Genomic DNA, 24,689 nt, shown 5'->3' on the forward strand with positions numbered 1-24,689 from the left:
GTTAGGGTCTAATGAAATTTTCATGGTTGATCAAAAATGACCATTCAGGATCATTTAGGAGGTTAAAAACAAAGTGTATTTTGGCACATGAGACCGTGTACAAAGGCCGAAATCCGATCTTGAAAAACCTCCAAAATATAGTATCACACAAACGCTGAAATCCGATCTTGGAAAACCTCCAAAATATAACATCACACAAGCACACATACATTTTCATTTACAAACCATTTGTTTTTTAGAAGACCACAACCCAAAACTGGTTTGTGGGTCCTCTTAAAGTAGGTATAGGACAAAATCTTCTAACCTTTTCTAAGTTACAATAAAATAACGCGGAAATCTTTTATCAAATCGTGCTACAATGGCATATCTTGATATTAATCGTCCACAATTATCTATATACTAAAAGTAATAAATCGGAAGCATACCTTTTTCACGTCAACCAACAAAAGTCTCATTTGTGAAAACAATAAAACGACTAAAAATATCACTTGATAAATTTTAGTATAATAGAACCAATGTTCTAAATAACGTAAGGCGTGACTTGGCGGCAATGTCAAGCCTTAAGCTTTTTTGAGCCTTGACGAGTCACGTTGTTTATAAGACATGACTTAAGGTAGCAATTTTGTATATAATTAATAATTTTATATATATTTTCTACTATTATTTATTTTTATATACATATATGACTTAAGACGACATTTTCACAAAACTCGTTGACAAGAACAAGCCTTGGAGCCATGACGTGTCGTGGCGAAGCCATGACGAGCTTTTTAGAACCTTGAATAGAATGTTATTTTTTATCAGTGAAATAATATTTTTTCATTTTTATAGAAATCGTATATTTGTTGCTAAATATAACACCCGTTTTCCATGATAGATCATTTGAGGGCTTGAGGGATTAAATGTAAGGTTTTGGGGGAAAAACCAAGTGCCACAACATGGAGAATGAGGTGTCACAATAGGGCATTGCAATTTCAAGAAAACGCATGTTTGGATGGTCGCCACGACTTGACAAGAAGAAAACCACGGTGTGACAATCGATGCAGCCCGATCCCACAATTTTTAGGGTTTTCTCCATATTTAAGCACATAAACCCAAGGTTTAGGGCATCCTCTTCAACCTCCAACCCTTCCATTCATGATTGAGGGCTTGATTTCTTGATTTAGAGCTTATTCTTTGGATTTTGGTGAAGCTTGGGGAAAGGAGAGGTTCATCTTGGTGCAAGGAAGTAAGGAGCAAGTTTAGATCCAACATATTCTTCATATTTCTGAGCTATTTGAGGTATAAAGTTCATATATTGGCACTTATTCTTCTAGATTTAAGTTTGACGTCATATTTGGGATGTTTTGGTCCCTTCCATCGATGTTTTTGGAGTTTGAGGAACTCCAGAGCTTGGTATGATTACTCTACGATCAATATGTTCTATAGAATAGGAAAAAAGACATGTTGGAGTCACCTTGTGTCCATGCACAAGTTTTGTCTCCATTAAGGACCTTCTCGTTGCCCAAAAATCGAGAACCCAAATTAGCAAAAAGAAATTCAAATAAAGCAAAGAAAGAAACTTTTCGGTGGATGTAGAAGATGGATAAAAAAGTTGAAAAGCTTCAAGGAAACTGGAAATCGACGGGTCAATTATGGAAATCAGTGTTGTAGTTGGAGGGTCGTGAGATTTCTTTTTGTGGCATCTCCTTGTTTCTTACAGTTTGAGGTAGATGGTGTGTCACCGACTCCAAACAGAAAAAAAAAAGAGTTTTGTTTGTATAAAAGCTATGGAACTAACGGTGGATCGTCTATTGTCTGCATCTGATTAAAAGCACCGGATGTCAATCCCAACAAACTATTATGACTAAAGTTGTCAATCCCTACAAACTATTATGGCTAGCATAAATGCACAAAATAAACATTTCGTCATCCACTTTTAATCTCTATACTAATAAAAAAATAGTTTTAATCTCTTTGTGACATGTGTCACTCTAATACAACTCCACATTAATATTATGACATGTGTTAAAGACATATATTAGACAAATCACTCTCATAATTAATGAGGATAAAGTTTTAAATAATAGATTTTAAACTTTTTATAGAAATATTTACTTTTTTAATTATATGTTAAATTTGAAGTTATAATTAACTTTAAAATTTAAGTATATCACTTACTCTTAATTAATAGTTTATTTTAAATTATTTATTTAAAATAATTGATTAATAATTATAAATTTTTACTATAAAAATTAAATTAATTTTATAACCATGGTTTCCACGAGTTATGAACTAGTATTATATCTCCTTATTATTCTAATAAAAGAGTAGTTTTATTCTCCTTTTGACATGTGTCACCATATTAAGCTTCATAATTAATGCAAATTTTACTTTTCTTTATGTTTTACCTTATTATGTCTCATAATTAATGCATATTGATTCTCCATTTTAAATTTTAAATTTTAAATTTTAAAATTCTCACTCTAATTACATTAAATTAACAGCATTAAAATTAAAATTAAAATAAAATTAATACAAATTATAAAGGAATATAATTTTATATATTTATTTAAATCAATGATTATAATTTTATATAACTAAAAAACCTCTTAATTAATAATTTATTAAGCTATTAATAATTTTAAATTTATAAGGGTTATAAACTAGTATAATAAAAAATAGTAAGTTTCAAAAACTTTTGTTTTTGCTTTATGCTCCTACATTTTTCTTTAACAAAATCATGTAACCGAACACCGCCATTCTTCGCGGAATTAAAAAGAAAAAGACTACACGTAGCTCCCCCTCGAGGTGCTGACTGATATTTCCCCCTCATTTTACACACCAAAAACCAAAGTACCAAACACCAAATCCATATCCGTTATTAGGGTTCAAGATCATGCTTTGCTAGTTACACATTTGTCAATGGAAACTTCTTCTAAGGTATGTAACCTCAACATACTGTCACACGAACTATTACACATGAATCGGTTTACGAAATATATGTTTTTTCTTTTTGATTATGTGCAGAAGGTTGGGGTTTTGGTGCCTCTGAATGCTAATCTAGAGGAAGACACTTCGAATTCAATCCCTAGAGTTGAGATTAGTAAAGGCATTAACTTATTAGGTCGCGATGTTATACCTATCACTGACAAGAGACTAAGCCGTAAACATGTCTCCGTTATCGTCTTTGCTGATGACTCTGCGGAAGTTCTTGTGGTATAACCTTTTTGTGTATTGCTCACACACTTATGTTCACCTCCATTTAAGAATGTGTTTGGATTTTGGAAAAAAAATCTTCTCAATATGTGCAAATTTACCCAAACAGATAATGGGATCGATCCTAGTAAACAATTTTGTCATCATGAAACTTCCAGTGATGACGATCAACAGGAATATATCATATACCTTCTTCCATTCAAAGAGAAAGTATGAAACTTGTTAGAAACCGAGTTTGATGGAAATAGAACAAAATCTTCACAGCATGATACAATATGCACTTTCAGCTATGAAAGGTTTTGCATTTGACATATATAAACTGAAACAAGACTATTTTTATCTTTCAGACCATAGATTTCGGATATAGCAATGTTAAATGACCAAAATACCCCTCTGTTTGATCCCTTTAACACTGTAACCTTGTCAAAAATGCAACATTCTGTTTGACATAAGGTGTGTGCTTGTAGGAAGGAACAAACCCAGTTGTCATTAGATCACAGGATCAAAGGAGGAAGAAGCTCTTATCTGGACAAAAGCTAACAATCAGAGATGGTGATATAATAGAACTAATCCCTGGGCACTACTTATTCAAATATAAAGCTCTTGATGATGTAAGAAAAAAGTCTTCCCCAAACAAACAGAAAAGACCTTTAACTGAAGGAGATCAAGATGAGCCACTTACACAAAAGAGATTGAGACAAGTTTCTGAAGATGAGGCCCTTGCTAGAAGATTACAGGTACTTTTGTTACTTATAGTACTGCAGCTTCACTTGTTTAAGTTGTTTTTTTCTTTTCGACTTAATGGGGACAAAACTTAATCTGGACAAATAAACAGTGGTGTTTCTTTTTGATTTGTTATGACTCATACAATGGTATTTCTAATAGGGAAATTCCTTTTTTCTTTTAAATGGTTGATTGAATCTATATGAATTATGTTTATGTATTCCTCTTTTACATACAGACTGAGCTGAATGAAGATACCCAAGATACAAAGAACTCTGCTGAAGCAATCCGCAATTTCAAGCCCTCAGAAGATAAAATACCACAAACTTTTCGACTTATGAAAGTCAAAGGTCTGCAACCATGGGCTAATACTAGTTCTGTATCGATTGCAGATGTAATTCAGGTATTCTTTTCAAATATATCGAAATTTATTCATTCCCAAAAAATATATATATTGAAAATCGTGAGCTTAAGATGAGCCACTTCTGTATTTTTGTTAGGGGAATGTGGTCATTGCTGTTCTTTCAAACTACATGGTTGACATTGATTGGTTGATGTCAGGTAAGAAAACATCCACCCAAGTGTGGCCTTTGGTGGCATATTGTCATCTTTAAGACCTGTGGAATTTTCAATGATGAGGATGAGGGCATTTCCGTCTTTTTTACACAAAAAGTTGCAAATTTTTTCTCATTGACATCAGTCATTGTCCCAGTCCAATGCACACCAAACAGGATCCAAATGTTTTGTTCTTTCTTCTATACTTTTTTAGTATTTCTAATTTTAGATGATTTATGATTTCTAACATTTCTTTTTTTTGGTTTATAGCATGTCCAAATTTAAAGAATATTCCTCATGTTTTGGTGGTTCATGGAGAAAGTGATGGTAGGCAGGCGAATATGAAGGTGTGCAATTGGTTTAATTTGTCTCACACATGCATTCAAAGCTTCTTGCTGGCATAAAAAGTTTTAACTTTTTTTTTTTTTTTTGGCAGAAACACAAACTTGAAAATTGGATTTTCCATAAACCTTCTTTACCAATAGCATGGGGGACACATCATTCAAAAGCCATGTTTCTGGTGTATCCTGAAGGAGTAAGAATTATTGTTCATACAGCAAACTTAATCTATGTTGATTGGAATAACAAAAGCCAGGGTCTGTGGATGCAAGATTTCCCATGGAAGAATCAAGATTGTTTGAATAAAGCAAGTGGTTTTGAAACTGATCTCATTGACTACCTTAGTGCATTGAAGGTACTATGTGTATAACACTACTGCATATGGAATTCATCTTTATCAAGGATTATATGTGCATTTATGCAATAAAGTTTCACCTTTTCCACAACTTATGCAACAAACTTGTTTTTTATTTTAGGATCAGAAGATGCAATGTTTTACTGGTGTGTATCTGGTTGAAATGTTCTTGGTTACAATGCTTCATATTAATTGGTTGTAGAATGAAAATTTTGTTTGAAAAAACACTTTGTTATATAAATTAGGAAAAAGGTGAAACGTTGTTGCATAAATGCGCATTCAACTGTTGTATTAATGTTAAATTTCATCTGATTTTCCAGATTGTGTTGGTTTTCTTCCAAAGAAATTTCAATATTCTATCATTGATTCTTCATATTTTCTCATTATATCCATTTAGCCACTTAACTATTCTCTGTAGTGATTAAACTATTATACCACCATTTTTATCAATATAGCCACAAAACTATTATTTTCTTATGATTATTATAATAACAGTTTCGTGGCTATAGATGCTTCTAATAAATAAGTGATATTAGGGTATTAAAATTGATTGAAGATGGGCACAAAAATTAATAAGTGATATTAGGATATTAAAATTGTGTTAATTGACATTTTGCTCTTTAGAAGCTTCTAAACTTGATAAAAAGGCAATTCTGCTGGAATTTTTGGTGCAATCACAATGTTGTTGTTCTAAATATAGTTTCCCCTTGATATTTTTATCATATTTCTATAGTGATATCAGTTCCTTTAATTAGTGGTTATCTATTTGAATAATTGCAGTGGCCTGAGTTTTCTGTGAAGCTTCCAGAACTGGGCAACATCAGCTTCAACTCATTTTTCTTTAAAAGATTTGATTACAGCAGTGCAACGGTAACTCTCTCATCTGTGCAAAAGACGTTAATGCCCTTCTCACCCTCATTATCCAAAATACCCCTAGAAAGCTTTGTCCCATGTAACAAACACACGGGACAAGAACGGATAAGCTTTTTCTAGGGCAATTTTCATGGGGAGGGCATTAACGTCTTTTGGCTAATCAAACCCTTTCAATGCAGTCTCCATTTTTGTACTTAAAAATTGTTTTTTCTGAAATTTCAGGTGAGGTTAATAGGTTCTGTGCCTGGGTATCATACAGGTTCAAACATTAAGAAATGGGGACACATGAAGCTAAGATCGATTCTACAGGATTGTGTTTTTGATAAAGAATTCCAAAACTCTCCCCTTATTTATCAGGTAGATAATTTTACAATGAAAGTATGAATTTTTATTTTATGGTTTGTTATAAATATAAATAAATACATTGATATGTTTTCATTGCAACAGTTCTCATCCTTGGGTTCTTTAGATGAGAAGTGGATGTCTGAATTTGCATTCTCAATGTCATCAGGAGTTTCAGATGATAATAAAAAGCCTCTTGGCCTTGGGGACCCTTTAATTGTATGGCCCACTGTTGAAGATATCAGATGCTCTCTTGAGGTAAATATATAAATTTTATTATTATTTTTTTATTATTATAAAGGAAGAATGTTGAGTTTCTTTTATTTAACATTTGTACTCAACAGGGTTATGCTGCAGGGAGCTGTGTTCCAAGCCCTCAAAAGAACGTAGAGAAACCATTTTTGAAGAAATATTGGGCAAAATGGAAAGCAACCCACACTGGTCGCTGGTATTAAATATTTTTTTTTCTCAAATGTTTTTTTTTTTTTTTTTTTCTTTTTCTTAAATATTACTTGTTTTAGATAATACTGATATATTTACATTATTTGTTCCAGTCGTGCGATACCTCATATAAAGACATTTACTCGTTATAATGGTCAAAACCTTGCGTATGTGCCTTTCTTCTCTTGTCTTGTCTTTCTATAATTTGCTTGTTGACTATTTGACCATATATATATATATATATATATATATATATATATATATATATATATTTTGAATCCACTTATTACAGATGGTTTTTGCTGACCTCAGCAAACCTCAGTAAAGCTGCCTGGGGGGCTCTTCAGAAAAACAATACACAGCTCATGATTCGTTCATATGAGGTATTTTTTAGTTTACTATAAGTTATTTTTTTAGCTTCAAGTTTTGAAGAATTATCATATTTCTATAATTCTATATATATATATATATATATATATATATATATATATATATATATATATATATATATATATATATATATATATATATATATATATATATATATATATATATCAGTCAAGCCACAGAAAAGCACAAACTACTTACTTTCCATCAATTTATTGTTGGTCTATTTTTTTTTAATGGAATTAGCCAATCATAAAAACACAATAGTGAATAGTTTGATAAAATGGTGAAAGTACCTCATGTTTTTTCTGTATTTTGTCCTCAACTGGGAAAATTGTATTTTTAAATAGTCAAAAAAGTATGATGATTTAGAAATAATTAAAGTGGCGAATCTATAAAACAGAGAAAGTGTGTTTTTTTCTGAAATTTTCCTTTGAAGCTTTAATAGTGTAATATAACTTATGTGTGTGAAAAATATCTTCATTTTGTTCCCTATTTTTTCCTACATGATGAATAAGCAATCCAGCATTTGTCTGTTTTGATCTAAAATCGCCCAAACCATGATTGCAAATTTTCTTCTACCGGAAATGGGTAGATTGGTAATTTTACAATTTCACCCATATATCTTGAGTTGACTTTATTACCCTTTTGCAGCTTGGTGTGCTGTTTTTACCATCTTCAACCATACATGCTCATGCGTTTTCTTGTACAGAAAACCGGACCCCATCAGAGGTAAAAATGCTTGTTTTCCACCAGAATGAACTGGACAAACTTTCAAGGGCTGAGGATTAGGAGGGCATTTATGTCTTTTCATATTTTCTAGGGCTATTGAGGGCATTCACGTCTTTTGCACACTTTCTTCTAGGTCTACTTTTTCAATTGTGAGGATGAGTAGGGCATTTGCATACTTTCTAGGGCTGTTCTTGATGATGAGGGCATTTATGTCTTTTGCACATATTATAGGGCTATTGATATGATTGTGTGAATGAGGAGGGCATTTACGTACTTTCTAGGTTTATTTTCCAAGATATGGGCATTTGTGTCTATTTAACATTTTCTAGGTCTATTGAGGGCATTCATGTCTTTTTGCACACTCTCTAGCTCTATTTTTTTTTATTGTGAGGATGAGGAGGCATTTACATACTTTGTAGGGCTACAGTGCATTCACCTCTTTCCCCCACTTTCTAGGGTAATGATATATTTATTCTAAGATGAGGGCATTTGTGTCTTTTTATTTCACAGAATATTCACGTCTCATCTTCAAAAACACATGAAGAAAAAAGAACAAAGCTAGTGACATTGTCTTCATTACATACCAACAAAATGTCGGATGTCATCACCTTACCAGTGCCTTATGAACTCCCTCCTCAACGTTACTCTTCAGAAGGTCATCTTAATTCTTTTCTCACTACCCATAATAGCAAACTACTTATCCTCTTTACATTTCTTTACCCATAATAGCAACGTACTTTATTTTTTACATTTCTACACAAATATAGTAATGTACTTTATTTGTTGCATATTGTTATCATTGATAAATAAAATGTGAGTAGGTTGTTATTATGGGTAAAATTATAAAGTACATTGCCTATTTTGGTTAAAAAGTAAAGTATGAGGCTATCTTATGTAGTTTTTGTCAAGTTGTACAATTTGTGTTTGTTGTATACTATGTGCAGATGTTCCTTGGTCTTGGGATCGACAATATAAGAAGAGGGATGTTTTTGGTCAAGTTTGGCCTTGAAAAGCTCTGTTGAATTTGAATTTGTAAGTATGTCGACTTTTATTTTCTTCATTTGAGAACATGAAAATATTGGGTTTTTTTTTTAAAAAAAAACTTGAAAAGATGTTGATTTCTTCCATTTTAAAGTAGATTTGATTTGGTAATTGGTTATATATAGTTGTATTTTTGTTTTCTGCTGATAATTGGGTAGAATAATAATAGTAAAAAAATTAACTAAAAAAACCGGTTAAAAACTGTATAAATTATTTAAATCAGTTATGTGACGTGAGTATATAATGTGCATAAACATTCCTTAAGGCTATTCGGTCCACACAAAAACAGTTGACCAAGGTTTGACTTTGGGTTTAAGACCCAATTAAGCTCATTTAGCTCTCAGAACTCCGAAACTTAATGGGTGTTTTTGATGCATGAGTGCTCAAATCAAAATGAAATCAAAGAGGATTAACAATATTTAGCATCATATACATTGAATTCAAGGTATTCACTCTTGATCTTTCAATAGAGATTTGAAGTATGATTATGAAATATGACTTTTGATTTTGGGTTTACATGTTATAGTTTAAGCTTAGATAATGGAAGTTCGACTAAGGATAACATGTTATTGTGCTGAATTAACATGTTTTGCAAAACTATTCATATAAATGAGATCAAGAATCCTAATTTGGATAACAATGATATGAGCTATCTTAACATCTTATCCACCATTATTAACAAGTTGGAGCTATCAGCTATATTTGTTTTATAAATTAGGTGGAAAATCATCATAGCTTATATAAATTGCATTATGAAATAATACATATGGAACGATAACAAGATTATTGGTGGAACTATATTACAACAGACATTACCATTGAAGTGATAGTTCAAATAACGGGGCTAGAAACTATTTGAAACTGTGTTTCATTTTGATAAATAAATTCAAATTGGATTATTAAAATTAGATTAAGAGTATGTCGCTAACAAGATCTTTATAATGCGTGGAAACTCAATGATATCAAGTATTGTAAATTAGAAAAGATGTAATGACATCTCTATATGCATGTTATGATGAAAATACAAGGGACAAGTGTTAAAAAGCATTGATTTATCGATAAATTACCATGTTTAATATTATAACAAGCATATGAATTGCTAAACAAGGTTGTTATAACAATTGAATATGATTGGAGAAGAGTTTGGAGCAAGAACAAGGACAAGGACACAATCAAAGTGTTCTAGTTAGTTAATACTAACTACCAAAAGTTGAGTATATATGAATAGTTACTTGGATAAATCTCACAAGTGTTTAATTATGAACATATGCTTTTATTATGAAATAAAATGTTTATGATTGAGGAATTCTACGAATAATTATTATGTATTGCTATGTTACTTTGTGTTTTGTATAATAAGAATACCATGATTCATGACACATCACTTTGTATGTGAAGAATGTTTGCATTTTCAAAGTGTGTTTGTAGTATGTTCATCATACACACAAATGTAATTACATTGGTTTGGTAGTATGTCTATAAACTCATCTCAATAAGGGTTGGTGGCACCAATAAGAATTATGAAAATAAGCTCATTAGGGTTGATATGTTCATCGTAAGTGGCAAGGAGTCGGTGATTACAGCACCAAGGATGTGGACCTCTTAAAATTTACTTACTTAGAAATCATGCATTGCATTACATATCATTGAGTGTAACATGAGAGTATGTTTATCTAATTATGTTTTTATACTGAAAGATAACAAAAGACTTTGGTATGCAATTGATTAATGATTAAATACTTTTTTTTTGGTCTAAAACCCATGTATCTTACAAAACAAAAATCTTACAAATTCTTTTTTATTTTAAATGGCATGTACATGTAATTAGTATTGACATAGACTGCTAACATGTATTTTGTAAAAACTTGAAGACATATATTTTAGGACTCAGAGGTAGAGCATCATAGTTAGTTAGTATTTTGTAGCGGTTTACTTTTGAATGCTATCGATGGTTTCGTATATTAGTTTGTAACCCTTGTGAAATGTGTTATCATGTTTTGGAAAAAATTTACAATTACGACTAAATTTCGCTATATGAAAGGTTTTGAAAAAACAAACATAAACAAATATTATTTTTAAAAATAATATAAAATTTATGATGTTACAAGTTGGTATTAAAGTTATAATTAAGCAAAATAAGTTGAGATTTTTCACCCATAGACATGTGAAGAGTAAGAAAGTAGAGTAACTTACTACCACTATTATTGACAACATTATGTCCTATATGCTTATTAAAATTTATATATTTGCATTGTTAGGAATTATCATGCTATATAATTTGGGTACACACTTTTATTTGACAATTTGGATATAAAATGTACTAAATTTGGAAATATTAGGGAAAGTTATTACAATAAGAAATGACTTCATGTCGTAATGAGATGAACAAATTTTGAATAGAAAATCTTATCAAGGAAGACGCTCACTCTATATTGATCTTGAAGACAACTCGAGACTAATGAAAGTTCTAAATTGGCCATTTTAAAGCTATCCAAAAGATTCTTAGTGATGCATAAAGAAAGAACAACAAATAGATACATAATATAATCAAAGAACTCTTCTTAAGGATGTGTACAAGATAAAAGAAGAATAAATTATTATAATCAATAATGAATAAATATGTGGAACGACACAGAGCTCAATCATATGACAAAGACGCTTTCAAAAGAGTTGTAGAATATTTTATTTCCCTACAGATTATTATTATTATTATTATTATTATTATTATTATTATTATTATTATTATTATTATTATTATTATTATTATTATTATTATTATTATTTAAAGCATTAAGCTAAATTCATAAGAAATATATGGTCAAGAGGAAGACAATGTAAGTTTGGTTGCGAGAAGAGAATACATATCATAATAAATTAATGAAATCATCATTTTATTAAATGTCGATGCTTAAACAATGTGTGTTTGATAGATGGAAATTTAAAATGGGAATGACAATCAACAAGATATGAAGTACAAGAGTAAAACATATAGATCTATGATTAAAAACCCTTTCACACATAGAAAGTTTTAAAATTTTAAGCCATAAGAAAGTCAAAATTATATTAGAGATAAGATAAAGTGTAACGACAATTGAGGTTGAATGATCAAGGTATAAACATCAAAGAATATGGAAAAGAATAATAAAAAAAGTTATGTGAAAACTCCAATATCTATAAAGAATGAAAGGTGATTTCTAAAATAAAAACAAAATAATCTTAAAATTGGAATCATAAGGAGCAAGTGAGAATTTGGAAAGAATAGATCATAGAAGATTAAAATAAATACATATATAGTACCTTGATAAAGGAAATGCAAAGTATAAAAGAGAATCAAAATACAAATAGGTAGTTGAAAGTAAATTGAAGAACAAATACAGATGGGTGGTTGAAAGTAAATTAAAGGACATGTAAAACCAAAGGCTTTCGAGGGTTCAAGTCCCGTAAGGGACATAAGTAGAGAATTAGAAGTAGTCTAGGAGTGAGTGGTGGCGTACCCAAAATTTTGTTTTAGGGTGGGCCAAATAATTTATAATATATATATATATATATATATATATATATATATATATATATATATATATATATATATATATATATATACATACTAGCCGTCTACCCGCGCAATGCGACGGGCGACAATAACTTTGTTTCAGCAGTTAGTTTCATTTCGGTGAATAGTTTTTTAAACGAAAGTTAAAAACCTCAATAAATAGATTTCTTGTGACGATTTGTTTCATTGCGGAAATATGTAAAAATCCAGAAATAACACAATGAAGTAGACAATGTACATTGTTGGGTTAAAAATAAAAATTTATTATTATCTTTCGTCAAAAATAAAGGTACGATTTTTAGTTTCAAAATATTTTGTATGTTGTTTTCTTTTAACATATAAGTTGCATTATTATTTTGTGTTAAAAATAAAATTATATTATTGTTTTTGGTAAAAAGCATGTAGGTAGTTTCTTATTAAAAATCAAAATATGTCCAAATTTTCGAGTTTTTTTTTTTTTAAAAAAAATAATAGGGCAAATTACACATCTAGTCCTTTTACAAGATTTTTTTTATATTATCCATATTTTTCTATTTTTTTGTGGTATACATATTAAATTATAATACGAAGTCTTTGTATTTAATAATTTATTGGGTATTAATCAATATAGTATTATTAAAATAGTTGGTTTCCGGTCAATTTAAATTAGACATGTTTGATTTTTATTGTCAAGAATTATTAATCATTCAGTTTGTTTTTGTTTAAGACTTACTTTCTTGTTTTATCAAATATTTTCAAATATAAAAATAATAATAATAAACATGTAAAATGTATAGTTTTATTTTCTTCATATTGAAATTATTTTTGATAATTCTTATTTTCAGATTTGATACAAATGACGTGTATATATGTATAATAATTCTTATTACCACTTTATTTAAAAAATAGAAGTTTTAATTTTCAAAAAAAAAAAAAAACAATGAATAACTTTGTCGGTCATTTTCACTTTATATTTATAATCTATATTAATAACTAACTTGTACTTTTGTGTATTTTGTATAATAAAGATAAATATTATAATCAATATTATTTGACATATTTTAATTTATTATCCACATATTAACCTCAATAATAAAAACGGAATTGTAACCTTTAATTTTAAATTTTGAATCGCCGTCTAGGATTTCAAATTTTCCACAATATATGGGACACGTTTTTTATTTGGTACAATAAATAAAGATTTATTACTTTTATTTTAGGCATAATATATTTTTAGTTTGAATTTTTGCTTATCTTTTCCACTTAAATAGGGTTAAGTTATAAATTTAATATTATTTTATTGGTTGTTACTTGTATTATTGGCTAAATCGTTTGAACGTCTTAAAAAAATAATATTATTATATTGAAGTTATTTTTAGAAACAGTGAGATTTCCTTTATAATGTATTATATATATATATATATATATATATATATATATATATATATATATATATATATAGGGTTAGGTTATTTTGTTTTCACTATCTATTGTGTGCATGTATGACTGATTCTGGACCAATCATTTTAGTTATTTTAAGAAAGTAATTAATGCATATTACATGTTGAAAATATAATAGGTATTAATTACATTTTCAGCATTTAATAAGCATTAATTACTTTCTTAAAATAACTAAAATGATTGGTCCAGAATCAATATATATATATATATATATATATATATATATATATATATATATATATATATATATATATATATATATATATATATACTCAAATTTATTTGGGTGGGCCAATGTCTACCCTTGTACTAACGTGTTGCCGTTCTAAAAAAAACAAATGTAATTCTTATTTAGACCATCTCCAATCCATTAAACTCATATGAGTTTAATGGATTGACACATATACATCCCACTCACTATACAACTTACTCATTAAACTCTACACTCCATTAAACTCTATACAATTTAATGGATTGTCATATCATTTATCATTTTTTATTTATTTATTGTTATTTAAAAAAATTAATTAGCATGAAATTAAAAATTAAAAACTACAATTAAAATTAACATTAATTTAAAATAAAAAATAAAAAGTTATATATATATATATATATATATATATATATATATATGTGTGTGTGTGTTTTTGAGAGAGAGAGAGGAGAGAGGAGAGAGAATATAGAGTTCAATGGGGATTGAACTCCCTATTCCATTGAATCCTAGTCATTTTTCTACAATGGGGATTTTGGGTTTAATGAGATTAAATTCCCCATTAAACCGCCCATTGGAGATGGCCTTATGGATTTTAATATGATTTTGATGAAATAATTTTAAAACGGATTTATATATTTCATAACGTCTCCATATTTTAATTTCATATTTCATTATATGTATGGTAGTTTTCTTTTGAAGATAGACTAACCCAAAATACATTCTTTTAATTTTAATGAATCTCTTAAATAACCTAAAATATCTCATAATATTAAATTTAAATATTTAACATAATTATCTCGTTATCATCATTTTATGAAATAAAATACGAATTCGCTTTCCTATATCTAGAATCTTCCCAAACCAAGAACCCAACGGCACCTCATAAAATATCATAAAGGCGGTCCACTCTTTCCGCAAGGTTCCGAACCTTGGCCTTAACGTGCGGCAACAGATAGCGTCTACATCGATACACGTGTCACATTATCATTGGATCTCTCCCACCGCCTTCCATTTTATTCTCGTTGAATACTCTCCTTCATTGCCCTATAAATCAACCCCCAAATCCATCCCCTATTCCTCACAATTGCAATTCGAATCGATTTTTTCTCGACACACTTCTTCAATTCTCTCAAGGTTAGTTCTTTGATTCTTCTTTTGTTGGTTTAATTGTTTTAATTGATTCGAGTTTTTGATGTTTTTTATATCCCCTTTGTTGCTTTATGTGTTCGAATTGGTTTGTGATATTGATTTCACGTTTAATTCCGATCATAGGTATTGTTTTTATATCTCATTTTGATTCTACAATCAACAACTCTCTTAGATCTGTTATATCCATATAGAGTTATAGTACCAGTTTGTTTACAATCAATTGTAGTCTGTTTTGTTCTTGTGATCGATCGGTGCTCATCTCTTGTTACTTTTAGAGGTGCTTATGATTTATAGTAACGCTTCTGATGTTTCAATTTACGTTTCGATTTGTAAATCAACAGATCTATTAGATCTATAAATCGCTTTTTATAACCGATCATATTCAAATTCAATTTTGGTTTATCGATTTTTCAATTTTTCTTACTTCATTCCAATTTAAGTCTGCTTCAACGATCGCATCATCAGTTCCTCGGTGAAATATACTTTCTACAACCGTTGTTATTAACTAATTCATGATCGCAAACATAGGATTTGTGTAAACTGGTTATAGAATTGATAAGTATATGCATGAATAATACTTGCAGATATGATTTTTCTGATTTTGTTCTTATGATGTTGTTTATATACACAGATGCAGATCTTCGTAAAGACTCTCACCGGAAAGACAATCACTCTCGAAGTCGAGAGCTCAGATACCATTGACAACGTCAAGGCAAAAATCCAGGACAAGGAAGGGATTCCCCCAGACCAACAAAGGCTTATCTTCGCCGGAAAGCAGCTAGAAGACGGCCGCACCTTGGCCGATTACAACATCCAAAAGGAATCAACTCTTCACCTCGTTCTTCGATTGAGAGGAGGGATGCAAATCTTCGTCAAAACTCTCACCGGAAAAACTATCACCTTGGAAGTCGAAAGCTCTGACACCATCGACAACGTCAAAGCTAAAATCCAAGACAAGGAAGGGATCCCACCAGACCAACAGAGGTTGATCTTCGCCGGTAAACAGCTTGAAGACGGCCGCACCCTCGCCGACTACAACATCCAGAAAGAGTCCACCCTCCATCTCGTCCTCCGCCTCCGTGGTGGCATGCAGATTTTCGTCAAGACTCTCACCGGTAAAACAATCACCTTGGAAGTGGAAAGCTCCGACACAATCGACAATGTCAAAGCTAAAATACAAGACAAAGAAGGTATTCCCCCAGATCAGCAACGACTTATCTTCGCCGGAAAACAGCTTGAAGATGGCCGGACCTTAGCTGACTACAACATCCAGAAGGAATCCACCCTCCATCTCGTCCTCCGTCTCCGTGGAGGTATGCAGATCTTTGTGAAAACCTTGACCGGAAAAACGATCACCTTGGAAGTGGAAAGCTCCGACACCATTGACAACGTCAAAGCTAAAATTCAAGACAAGGAAGGTATTCCCCCAGACCAGCAACGTCTCATCTTCGCCGGAAAACAGCTCGAGGACGGCCGGACATTGGCGGACTATAACATCCAGAAGGAGTCTACCCTCCATCTTGTCCTCCGTCTCCGTGGAGGTATGCAGATCTTTGTGAAGACCTTGACCGGAAAAACCATTACCTTGGAAGTTGAAAGCTCCGACACCATCGATAATGTGAAAGCAAAGATCCAAGATAAGGAAGGGATCCCACCGGACCAGCAGAGGCTTATCTTCGCCGGAAAACAGTTGGAGGACGGCCGGACGTTGGCCGACTACAACATCCAGAAGGAGTCGACACTTCATCTGGTTCTCCGGCTCCGTGGTGGGATGCAGATATTTGTGAAGACGTTGACTGGAAAGACGATTACATTGGAGGTTGAGAGCTCTGACACGATTGATAATGTGAAAGCGAAGATTCAGGATAAGGAAGGAATCCCACCGGATCAGCAGCGGTTGATCTTTGCAGGGAAGCAGTTGGAGGATGGTCGTACGCTTGCTGATTATAATATTCAGAAGGAGTCGACTTTGCATTTGGTTCTCCGGCTTCGTGGTGGGTGTTTTTAGGGTTCTTGTGTTGGTATGGTTGTCTTTGTTACGATGATGATGATGATGGTTTTTCTTTTTATGTTTATGATGGATGTTGGTTGATGTATGAACACTTATTTGTGGTTTATGTGATTGTGGTTTGAGCCTAAACTTAGATTTTTTTATCACGTTATGTGAAGATAATATTTTTATGGTCTTGGGATGCAAGGTGGAAATGGAAGTAGGGGGCAAACTTAGACAAAAATAGTTGAGTATTTTAGAAGTGATTTTTTAACACATCAATTTCACATGTCGATAAAGAGTAGATTTTATCAAAAGTTTTCTTAAATTTTTTTGAACTAACAGAGCCGAATAGTTTAATTCTCCAACATATTTTTTGGAATCGGCCATTAGATTAAAATTAGAAAAAGAGGGACTAAAATTAGAAAAAGAGGAAGACAGGGAAAATATCAGTACAAAGCTAGTAGCAAAACAACACAAGCATGAACAACATGAAAATAAAACAACAGTAAACAACTGAATTTACGGGTTAAGAAAAGGGCATTGAGACCAATTTGCCCAGGCTAAACTTCTTTCTTTTACCCTTGTTTTTCATCCAAAGAAAGCTCATAGATTTGATAATATTGGGTGAAAGTCGGTTCTTATTGAAAACTCTATCGTTTTACCCTTGTTTTTCATCCAAAGAAAGCTCATAGATTTGATAATATTGGGTGACAGTCGGTTCTTATTGAAAACTCTATCGTTTCTTGCTTTTCATAACAGTAACAAATGGCCATAAAGATCCTCATTCTTTTGGAACACGATCCCACTTGGCAGCAAACTCTAGAATTTGATTTACCTTACGAAAACTTCCAGCTTGCACCCTGCACCATCTTAATATCCCCTCTATGACCATCGTTGAAAGACCCTGTCTAATGGTTTGGTCTAGGCATACTGGTTAGTGGTAGTGATTGTGTATAAATAGGCTATAAATAGTTCACGGTCCCCTCTATGACCATCGTTGAAAGACCCTGTCTAATGGTTTGGTCTTGTCTAATGGTTTGGTCTAGGCATACTGGTTAGTGGTAGTGACTGTGTAGGAAAAACCAATTTTGTCTAGTTTACGGCTGTTATGTGTTTACAGCCGTAAACTCCTTGCGGTTGTAAGTCATGTCTATAAATAGGGCGTTGTGTCAGACTTTAAAGGTTGTTGATGCCTTCGTGTTTTCTCCAAGTTGTATCTGACGTTTTATTGCTTTAAGGCGTATGCAAGCTTGGTTCATTTTGTTATTTGCTTATTATTTCATCTTTGCTTCTGTTATTTGTCTTTGATCATTGGTAGATCCGTTTTTCGGGCTTTACAATTGGTATCAGAGTGAGACCAGTGTCAAAGACGTCCTACAGTTGCGATTTTGCTCAAAACGATATTCGCAGCGAAAGAAGGGTTTTATTCTAGTCGATTTTCGTGTGTTTAAGAGTTCACGGTCCGAGCTTACGGCCGTAAACACCAAGTTCACGGCCGCAAGCTATTCAAGGCTCATTCACCGCAAACGAATCTCTTCTCCAGCAAATCGAGTTCCTGACTTAAGGCTTTAATAATCATATTTCATTGCATTTAAGTTCTCAAAAATTAAAATAAATTCTTAGCAGAAAATCACGGGCCGTAAACTCAAAGTTCCTTTAGAAAATCATTGGCTGTAAATCGATTATCTGATAATCGACTTTAGAAAAATTGCATCTTCAATTTTTTGTTCCAGAATTTAAAATTTTCACGGGCCGTAAACAAGGAGTTTACGGCCGTAAACACTTCTCGGCAGTAAACCTTTCTTGAATCTTAGTCGAGTAATTTTCAGAATTCACAGTAAACAGTAAATTAATATTTTTTTTTATTGAAAATTAGGTTTTATTTAACAATTAATTAACTTTAATTTAAAAAATGGAATCACAAAGTCCTAATCAATATCAAGAACTCGATGCTGTGATGGGAACAACCACGCGCATTCCAAGACTCATGTCCGCTGATGGTTTCCCCGAGTGGAAATATAGAATTGAGAAATATATAAAGATGAAGGACTTCAAGATTTGGAAATGTGTTATAAAGGATCCAGTCAGAATCACCACTATAGTTGGGGGGCAGGTGGTTGACAAGAAAATTGAAAACTACACTGATGAAGATTTTGAGAGTGTAGAAGAACAAGAAAAGGCATTGGCCATTTTGACTATGGCCTTATCTCTAGACATTGCTCAAGGATTCATAGTGTATACTTCTGCTAAAGCACTGTGGGAAGCCCTTATTGAAGTATATGAGGGAAATGAAGACATGCGAGAGAGTCGCCAAGATATGCTGAGGCAACGTTTCAACATGTTTAACTATGTGCCTGGAGAGACTCTCGAGGCTCAACTGCAGCGATTCACAACTCTCAATACGGAGATGACTGTGGCAGGGATCTTCTATACAAAGTCAAGATATGAACGTAGCTGTGATTAAGAAGACTAAGGATCTCAATCGCCTTTCTCTAGCTGAAGTGATGGCTGTCATCAAAGCGTGTGATATTGATGACAAGCAGCGAGAGATCAATCATGTGAACTCCTACTCAGCTGCTAATCTTGGCATTTCAACTAACAATGCTCTTTCTTCTTTCTCTTATACCCCTGCAGGTTCATCTTCTTCTGCACCAGTCATTCCCTACCCACAAGGTCAACCACTCGTGTCTACCCAAACTGCTCCATCCTCAAATGTGGCCTCCTCTTCAAAAGGAAAGGAGGGTGATGAAAACCTTGTCTTTGCAGCAGGGCTTGTGAATTGCTACAATGCACTTGTAGCTGGGGAGCTTCCGCCTCAATTGTCATTTGCAGATCTTGATCAAATCCATCCGGAGGACGTTGAGGAAATGGACATCACATGGCAAATTGCCATGGCTGTATTTAGGGCAAAATAGTTTGCCAAAAAGACAGGGAAGAACAATCGGGGAATGAACGTTAATAAGAAGGTTGGATTCAACAAAGGAAAGCTTCGGTGTTTCAATTTCCACGAGCCAGGGCATTTTGCTCGTGATTGCCCACACCCCGATAGAAGGGTTAATAATGACAGAACAATGGTTGCAGTTGGGAACAACCGAAGCAGTGGTCAAGCAAACAATGAAAATGCTATGGTTGCGCAATCTTTCGATTGGGATGATCAAATACAAGCTCTCAACTTATCTGGACCAGAAAATGCTCATCTGGCACAGGTAAGGGATGATACTCCAGCAGGGATTGTAGCAGCAGAAGACAGTGTGATGAAGCTACAATTCGCTTTGATGGTATCCTCTTCCCATGAACCTAATTCGTCCAAGGTAAGTCTCCCATCATGCTCTAAGGCTTGTATAGATTATGTAAAAACTTTACATGATAAAATTGAGACATTAGGCAACGAAGTAGAAAATATTAGGATTCTTCGTGAACTCAATGAAAATTAATAAGAAACGTAGAAGACCTTAGATATGAAGGGTACCAACTTCGAAAAGGACAAAAACCACTTAAAGCTCAACTAGAATCTAAAATTAAAGACTTTAGGAGACTCCAGGAAGACTACAGTAACAAATGTGAAAACTATGATTATGTAGTCAAACAAAATGCTGAGCTAGTGGCTGAAGTTGAATCTTTGAAAGGAAAATTTGAGACCGCCAAACTTGATGTTAGAAAATATGATTTCTCAAGTGAGGTGGTTGCAAATATGATAGACCAAAGTATGCAGTTTAAAAGGAATCAATCAAATGGTCTAGGGTATAATCATGTACCCCCTCCTTTCAATCATTCATATGTGTCCAAGCCTTTGTCCAAAGAAGAGATTGCCAATGAATCATTTATGATTTATGGCAAGCCCTGCTGTTTTGTTTCCGGAGGATTTATTAATGTTGAAAGTACTAACATTTCTACTTCTCCTGCAGATCAATCCTTGAATCAGTCAAAGCACAAAGTTGAAGGATGTGTTTCTGAAAATAAAATCGAGTCCAAACCTGAAGTTTTCATTTTAAATAAAGACAATTCTTTTTCAAATGTTTTAAGTGACAATATTTCTTGTGGTGTTTTTAATTCTTCTGATACAGTAGCTGTTACTTCTGATACAGTTTTGAGTGCTTCTAATATGTCTGATAAATTTTTGAACAATTTGGTTGACAATTTGAATGTTTGTGATAAAAATGTTGAGACACCACTAGTTTTACAACCCTCCATGAGTATAACACCCTCACTTGCCTCACAACCTAATAATGTTGCATGTTCCTGTGAGACAAGCAAGGGTGTTTGTAGGGAAAACGAATCTGATAAATGCAGCACAAGTTCTAACAATAACAAGCATATTTGTTTTAATTGTGGTACTAGTGGTCATATTGCTAGAAATTATCTTAATCGACTTTTTGTGAGTCATAATCTTCCAAGAGGGGAGAACAAGTTCAGAGGAAGGTCTTTAAATAGAAATTCCTCTAGAAGTCGCTCTCGAAATGATGATTGGGCAGATGAACGAAATAGAAAAAGGGATATTTTTCACAGACATAAAAAGGTTTTTAATCACCTTGTCCCGAGCAGTCTGCCAAAAAGGAGCATAGCCACGCCAAGGTCAAGCTCATCCCAAAGCAGTAGTGGATCTTCAACCAACTCTGGTAGAAGTCACACATGCTTTAAGCAGATTGTTAAGCATAAAATGACAAAGTTAACCGAGTTTTTCAGAAAACCTAATTATAAATGGAGGCCCAAACCTGCTCCCAATACATCATCTGTGTCCTTAGAGAAGTTTAAGTGCAGTAAATCTGAAAAGGCATCGGGATCACCCAGGAAGATCATGACCTGGGTGCCCAAATCTAATTAAACCCGCACATTTTGCAGGGACAGTTGCGGGGAAATGTCGTCAGACCCTGGTTTGTTGATAGTGGCTGTTCCCGGCATATGACGGGAGATATCACCCAACTGCACATCATTCAATCATTTAATGGGGGGTATGTCTCTTTTGCGGGTGGAGATGGAGGGAAAATCACTCAAAGGGGAACCGTGTCAAATGGAGTTCTAAGTTTCGAAAACGTGAATTTCGCTCCCGAGTTGAAACACAGTCTGTTAAGCGTTTCTCAGATTTGTGACAAGGGCTATTCTACGCATTTCACTGACAAGGAATGCATGGTCTTAAAGCCAGGCTTTGTCATCCCTGAAGAATGGATTCTCGTAAGATCAAAAAGGGATGGGAACGCCTATATTATTGATATGAGTAGCAATCTCCCAGAACAAGTTACTTGTCTATTCTCCAAGATCTCCGAGCAAACTGCAATGCTGTGGCACCGAAGATTAGGTCATGCTAACACCAAGAATCTAAATCGTCTTGCGAAAAATGAGATGGTCTGTGGATTGCCCGTCAAGGACTTTATTACGTTTGAAAAATGTGTGTCGTGCGCTCAAGGAAAGCACCATCGAAAGCCGCACTTGCCAAAACAGGTTAACTCAATCAGTCAGGTTCTTCAATTACTTCACATGGATTTGTTTGGTCCAGTGAACGTGCTAAGCATCAACAGAAGTTCTTACTGTTTAGTTGTGATTGATGATTTCTCTCGATTTACGTGGGTTTTCTTTCTATCCAACAAAGTCGGTGTCACTGAATTGATCAAGAAGTTCATTGTACTTGTTGAGAATCAGACCAATCATAGGGTGAAGGCGCTTCGTACCGATAATGGAACAGAGTTCAAGAATTCTGTTCTCAATCACTTCTGCGCTGAAAAGGGTATCATGCGTCAATTTAGTTCAGCTCATACACCTCAACAAAATGGTGTTGCTGAAAGGCGGAACAGAACACTCAAAGACGCTGCAAGAATGATGTTGTGTGACTCAAAGCTGCCTGTTTTCTTTTGGGCGGAGGCGATAAACACTGCCTGTTATGTTCAGAATCGGGTGCTTATCAACAAAGCTCAAATGAAAACTCCGTATGAAATTTACTATGAACACAAGCCGTCAGTCATTCACTTCCGAGTATTTGGCTGTCCTTGCACCCTTCTTCACCTAGATGCCAATCTGAAGTTTAATGCCAAAGCCGATGACTGCTATTTTGTAGGGTATGCTGCTCGCACCGCTTATAGAGTCTACAATAAGAAAACCAAACAGATTGTGGAATCCTATGACGTGCGTTGGTTGGAAGAGAATGAGACAGATGCAAGAGTGGGTCCGAATTGGTTGTTTGATTATACGTCACTTTTCAAATCCTTAAACGTGTATTCAAATGATGTATCTAGAACTGGTTCGCATTGGAAGAGTATCTATGAAGATGAAGACGAAGAAGTCGTGTACAATCCTGTATCTAAACCTTCTGATTCATCGAAAGTAAAATCTAAAGCTTCACTTGAAGGAGAGTCCTCTGACTCGAACAAGGGAGGATCTTCTGCTGCATCTGAGGGGGAGCCTTCTACTGCATCTGAGGGGGAGCCTTCTGCTGCAATTGAGGGGGAGTCTTCTGCAACATCTTCGGGAAAGTCCTCTGCTACTCCTCAAGGGGGGCCGTTCTTGGAACATGATAGTCCTCAATCAGTCCACACTGATTCTTCTGATGCTGAACCGATACCTCACATATCTTCAGAGAAAGAGTTCGTTCCAAATGATGCTTCCAATGTCTCTTCAACCCTTATGGAATTACTCTTTCCTGACCTTATTGCAGATGAGTATGTCGCAGAACCATCTGGTACTACTCAACCAGCAAATGAAGGTCTCAACATTCACACTCTACCTGTTTCTCTCAATGACATCAGCCAAGAAATACCTTCTAGGGTTCAACGGGATCATCCGATCGAAAACGTCATCGGCCAGCTGGATGATGGTGTTAAAACTAGAAGTCAGAGTGGAGACGTGAATACATGTCTGTATTCTTGCTTTATTTCTCAAATTGAGCCCAAGAATGTAGAAATGGCTCTAAATGAACCTAGCTGGGTGGATGCAATGCATGAAGAATTGCATCAATTTGAAAAACTCGGTGTTTGGAAATTGGTTGAGTTACCGAAGGGCAAGAAGTCTCTTGACACACGATGGGTCTATCGCAACAAACAGGACGATTCAGGGGTTATTGTGCGAAACAAAGCCAGACTGGTAGTACGTGGGTTTCGACAAGTCGAGGGTCTTGACTACACTGAAGTTTATGCTCCAGTAGCTCGCCTGGAGGCTATTCGTATCTTCCTAGCATATGCTTCGTATATGAACTTTACTGTCTTTCAAATGGATGTCAAGACTGCCTTCTTGTATGGCAAGGTGAAGGAAGAAATCTACGTTGATCAGCCTCTAGGGTTTGTCGACTCGAAGTATCCTAATCATGTCTACAACTTGGACAAAGCGTTATATGGGCTGCATCAAGCTCCTAGAGCATGGTATGCAACCCTAA

At 33.6% G+C, this 24,689-nt stretch overlaps 2 protein-coding genes across 2 annotated transcripts; both read left to right on the top strand.

The window, feature by feature from the left end:
- Window positions 1-2,732: 2,732 nt before the first annotated feature.
- On the top strand, window positions 2,733-9,104 carry TDP1 (tyrosyl-DNA phosphodiesterase-like protein). The gene is made up of 16 exons (XM_078998426.1): window positions 2,733-2,922; window positions 3,010-3,198; window positions 3,666-3,935; window positions 4,160-4,324; window positions 4,422-4,482; window positions 4,747-4,823; window positions 4,913-5,170; window positions 5,951-6,040; window positions 6,266-6,400; window positions 6,491-6,643; window positions 6,730-6,833; window positions 6,940-6,993; window positions 7,119-7,209; window positions 7,868-7,945; window positions 8,456-8,600; window positions 8,890-9,104. Exons 1-16 carry the CDS (start codon window positions 2,905-2,907, stop codon window positions 8,952-8,954), a joined length of 1,953 nt encoding a protein of 650 aa, XP_078854552.1. The 5' UTR covers window positions 2,733-2,904; the 3' UTR covers window positions 8,955-9,104.
- Window positions 9,105-15,185: 6,081 nt separating this feature from the next.
- Window positions 15,186-17,479, top strand: LOC145050132 (polyubiquitin). The gene is made up of 2 exons (XM_078998429.1): window positions 15,186-15,324; window positions 15,971-17,479. The coding sequence occupies exon 2, from the start codon at window positions 15,971-15,973 to the stop codon at window positions 17,345-17,347; it is 1,377 nt and encodes a 458-aa protein (XP_078854555.1). The 5' UTR covers window positions 15,186-15,324; the 3' UTR covers window positions 17,348-17,479.
- Window positions 17,480-24,689: the final 7,210 nt, after the last annotated feature.

The sequence above is a fragment of the Lactuca serriola genome, chromosome 1 (assembly GCF_051521515.1).
Source record: "Lactuca serriola cultivar US96UC23 chromosome 1, Lser_US96UC23_V15, whole genome shotgun sequence".
In the NCBI taxonomy this organism is placed as follows: Eukaryota; Viridiplantae; Streptophyta; class Magnoliopsida; order Asterales; family Asteraceae; genus Lactuca; species Lactuca serriola.

Bases quoted from the DNA above. Each gene is read 5' to 3' on its own strand.
- TDP1 (XM_078998426.1), top strand. The intron at 4,483-4,746 runs GTAAGAAAACAT...TTTGGTTTATAG, and splicing joins CATTGATTGGTTGATGTCAG to CATGTCCAAATTTAAAGAAT. The intron at 4,824-4,912 runs GTGTGCAATTGG...TTTTTTTGGCAG, and splicing joins GTAGGCAGGCGAATATGAAG to AAACACAAACTTGAAAATTG.
- LOC145050132 (XM_078998429.1), top strand. From the start codon at position 15,971: ATGCAGATCTTCGTAAAGACTCTCACCGGAAAGACAATCACTCTCGAA.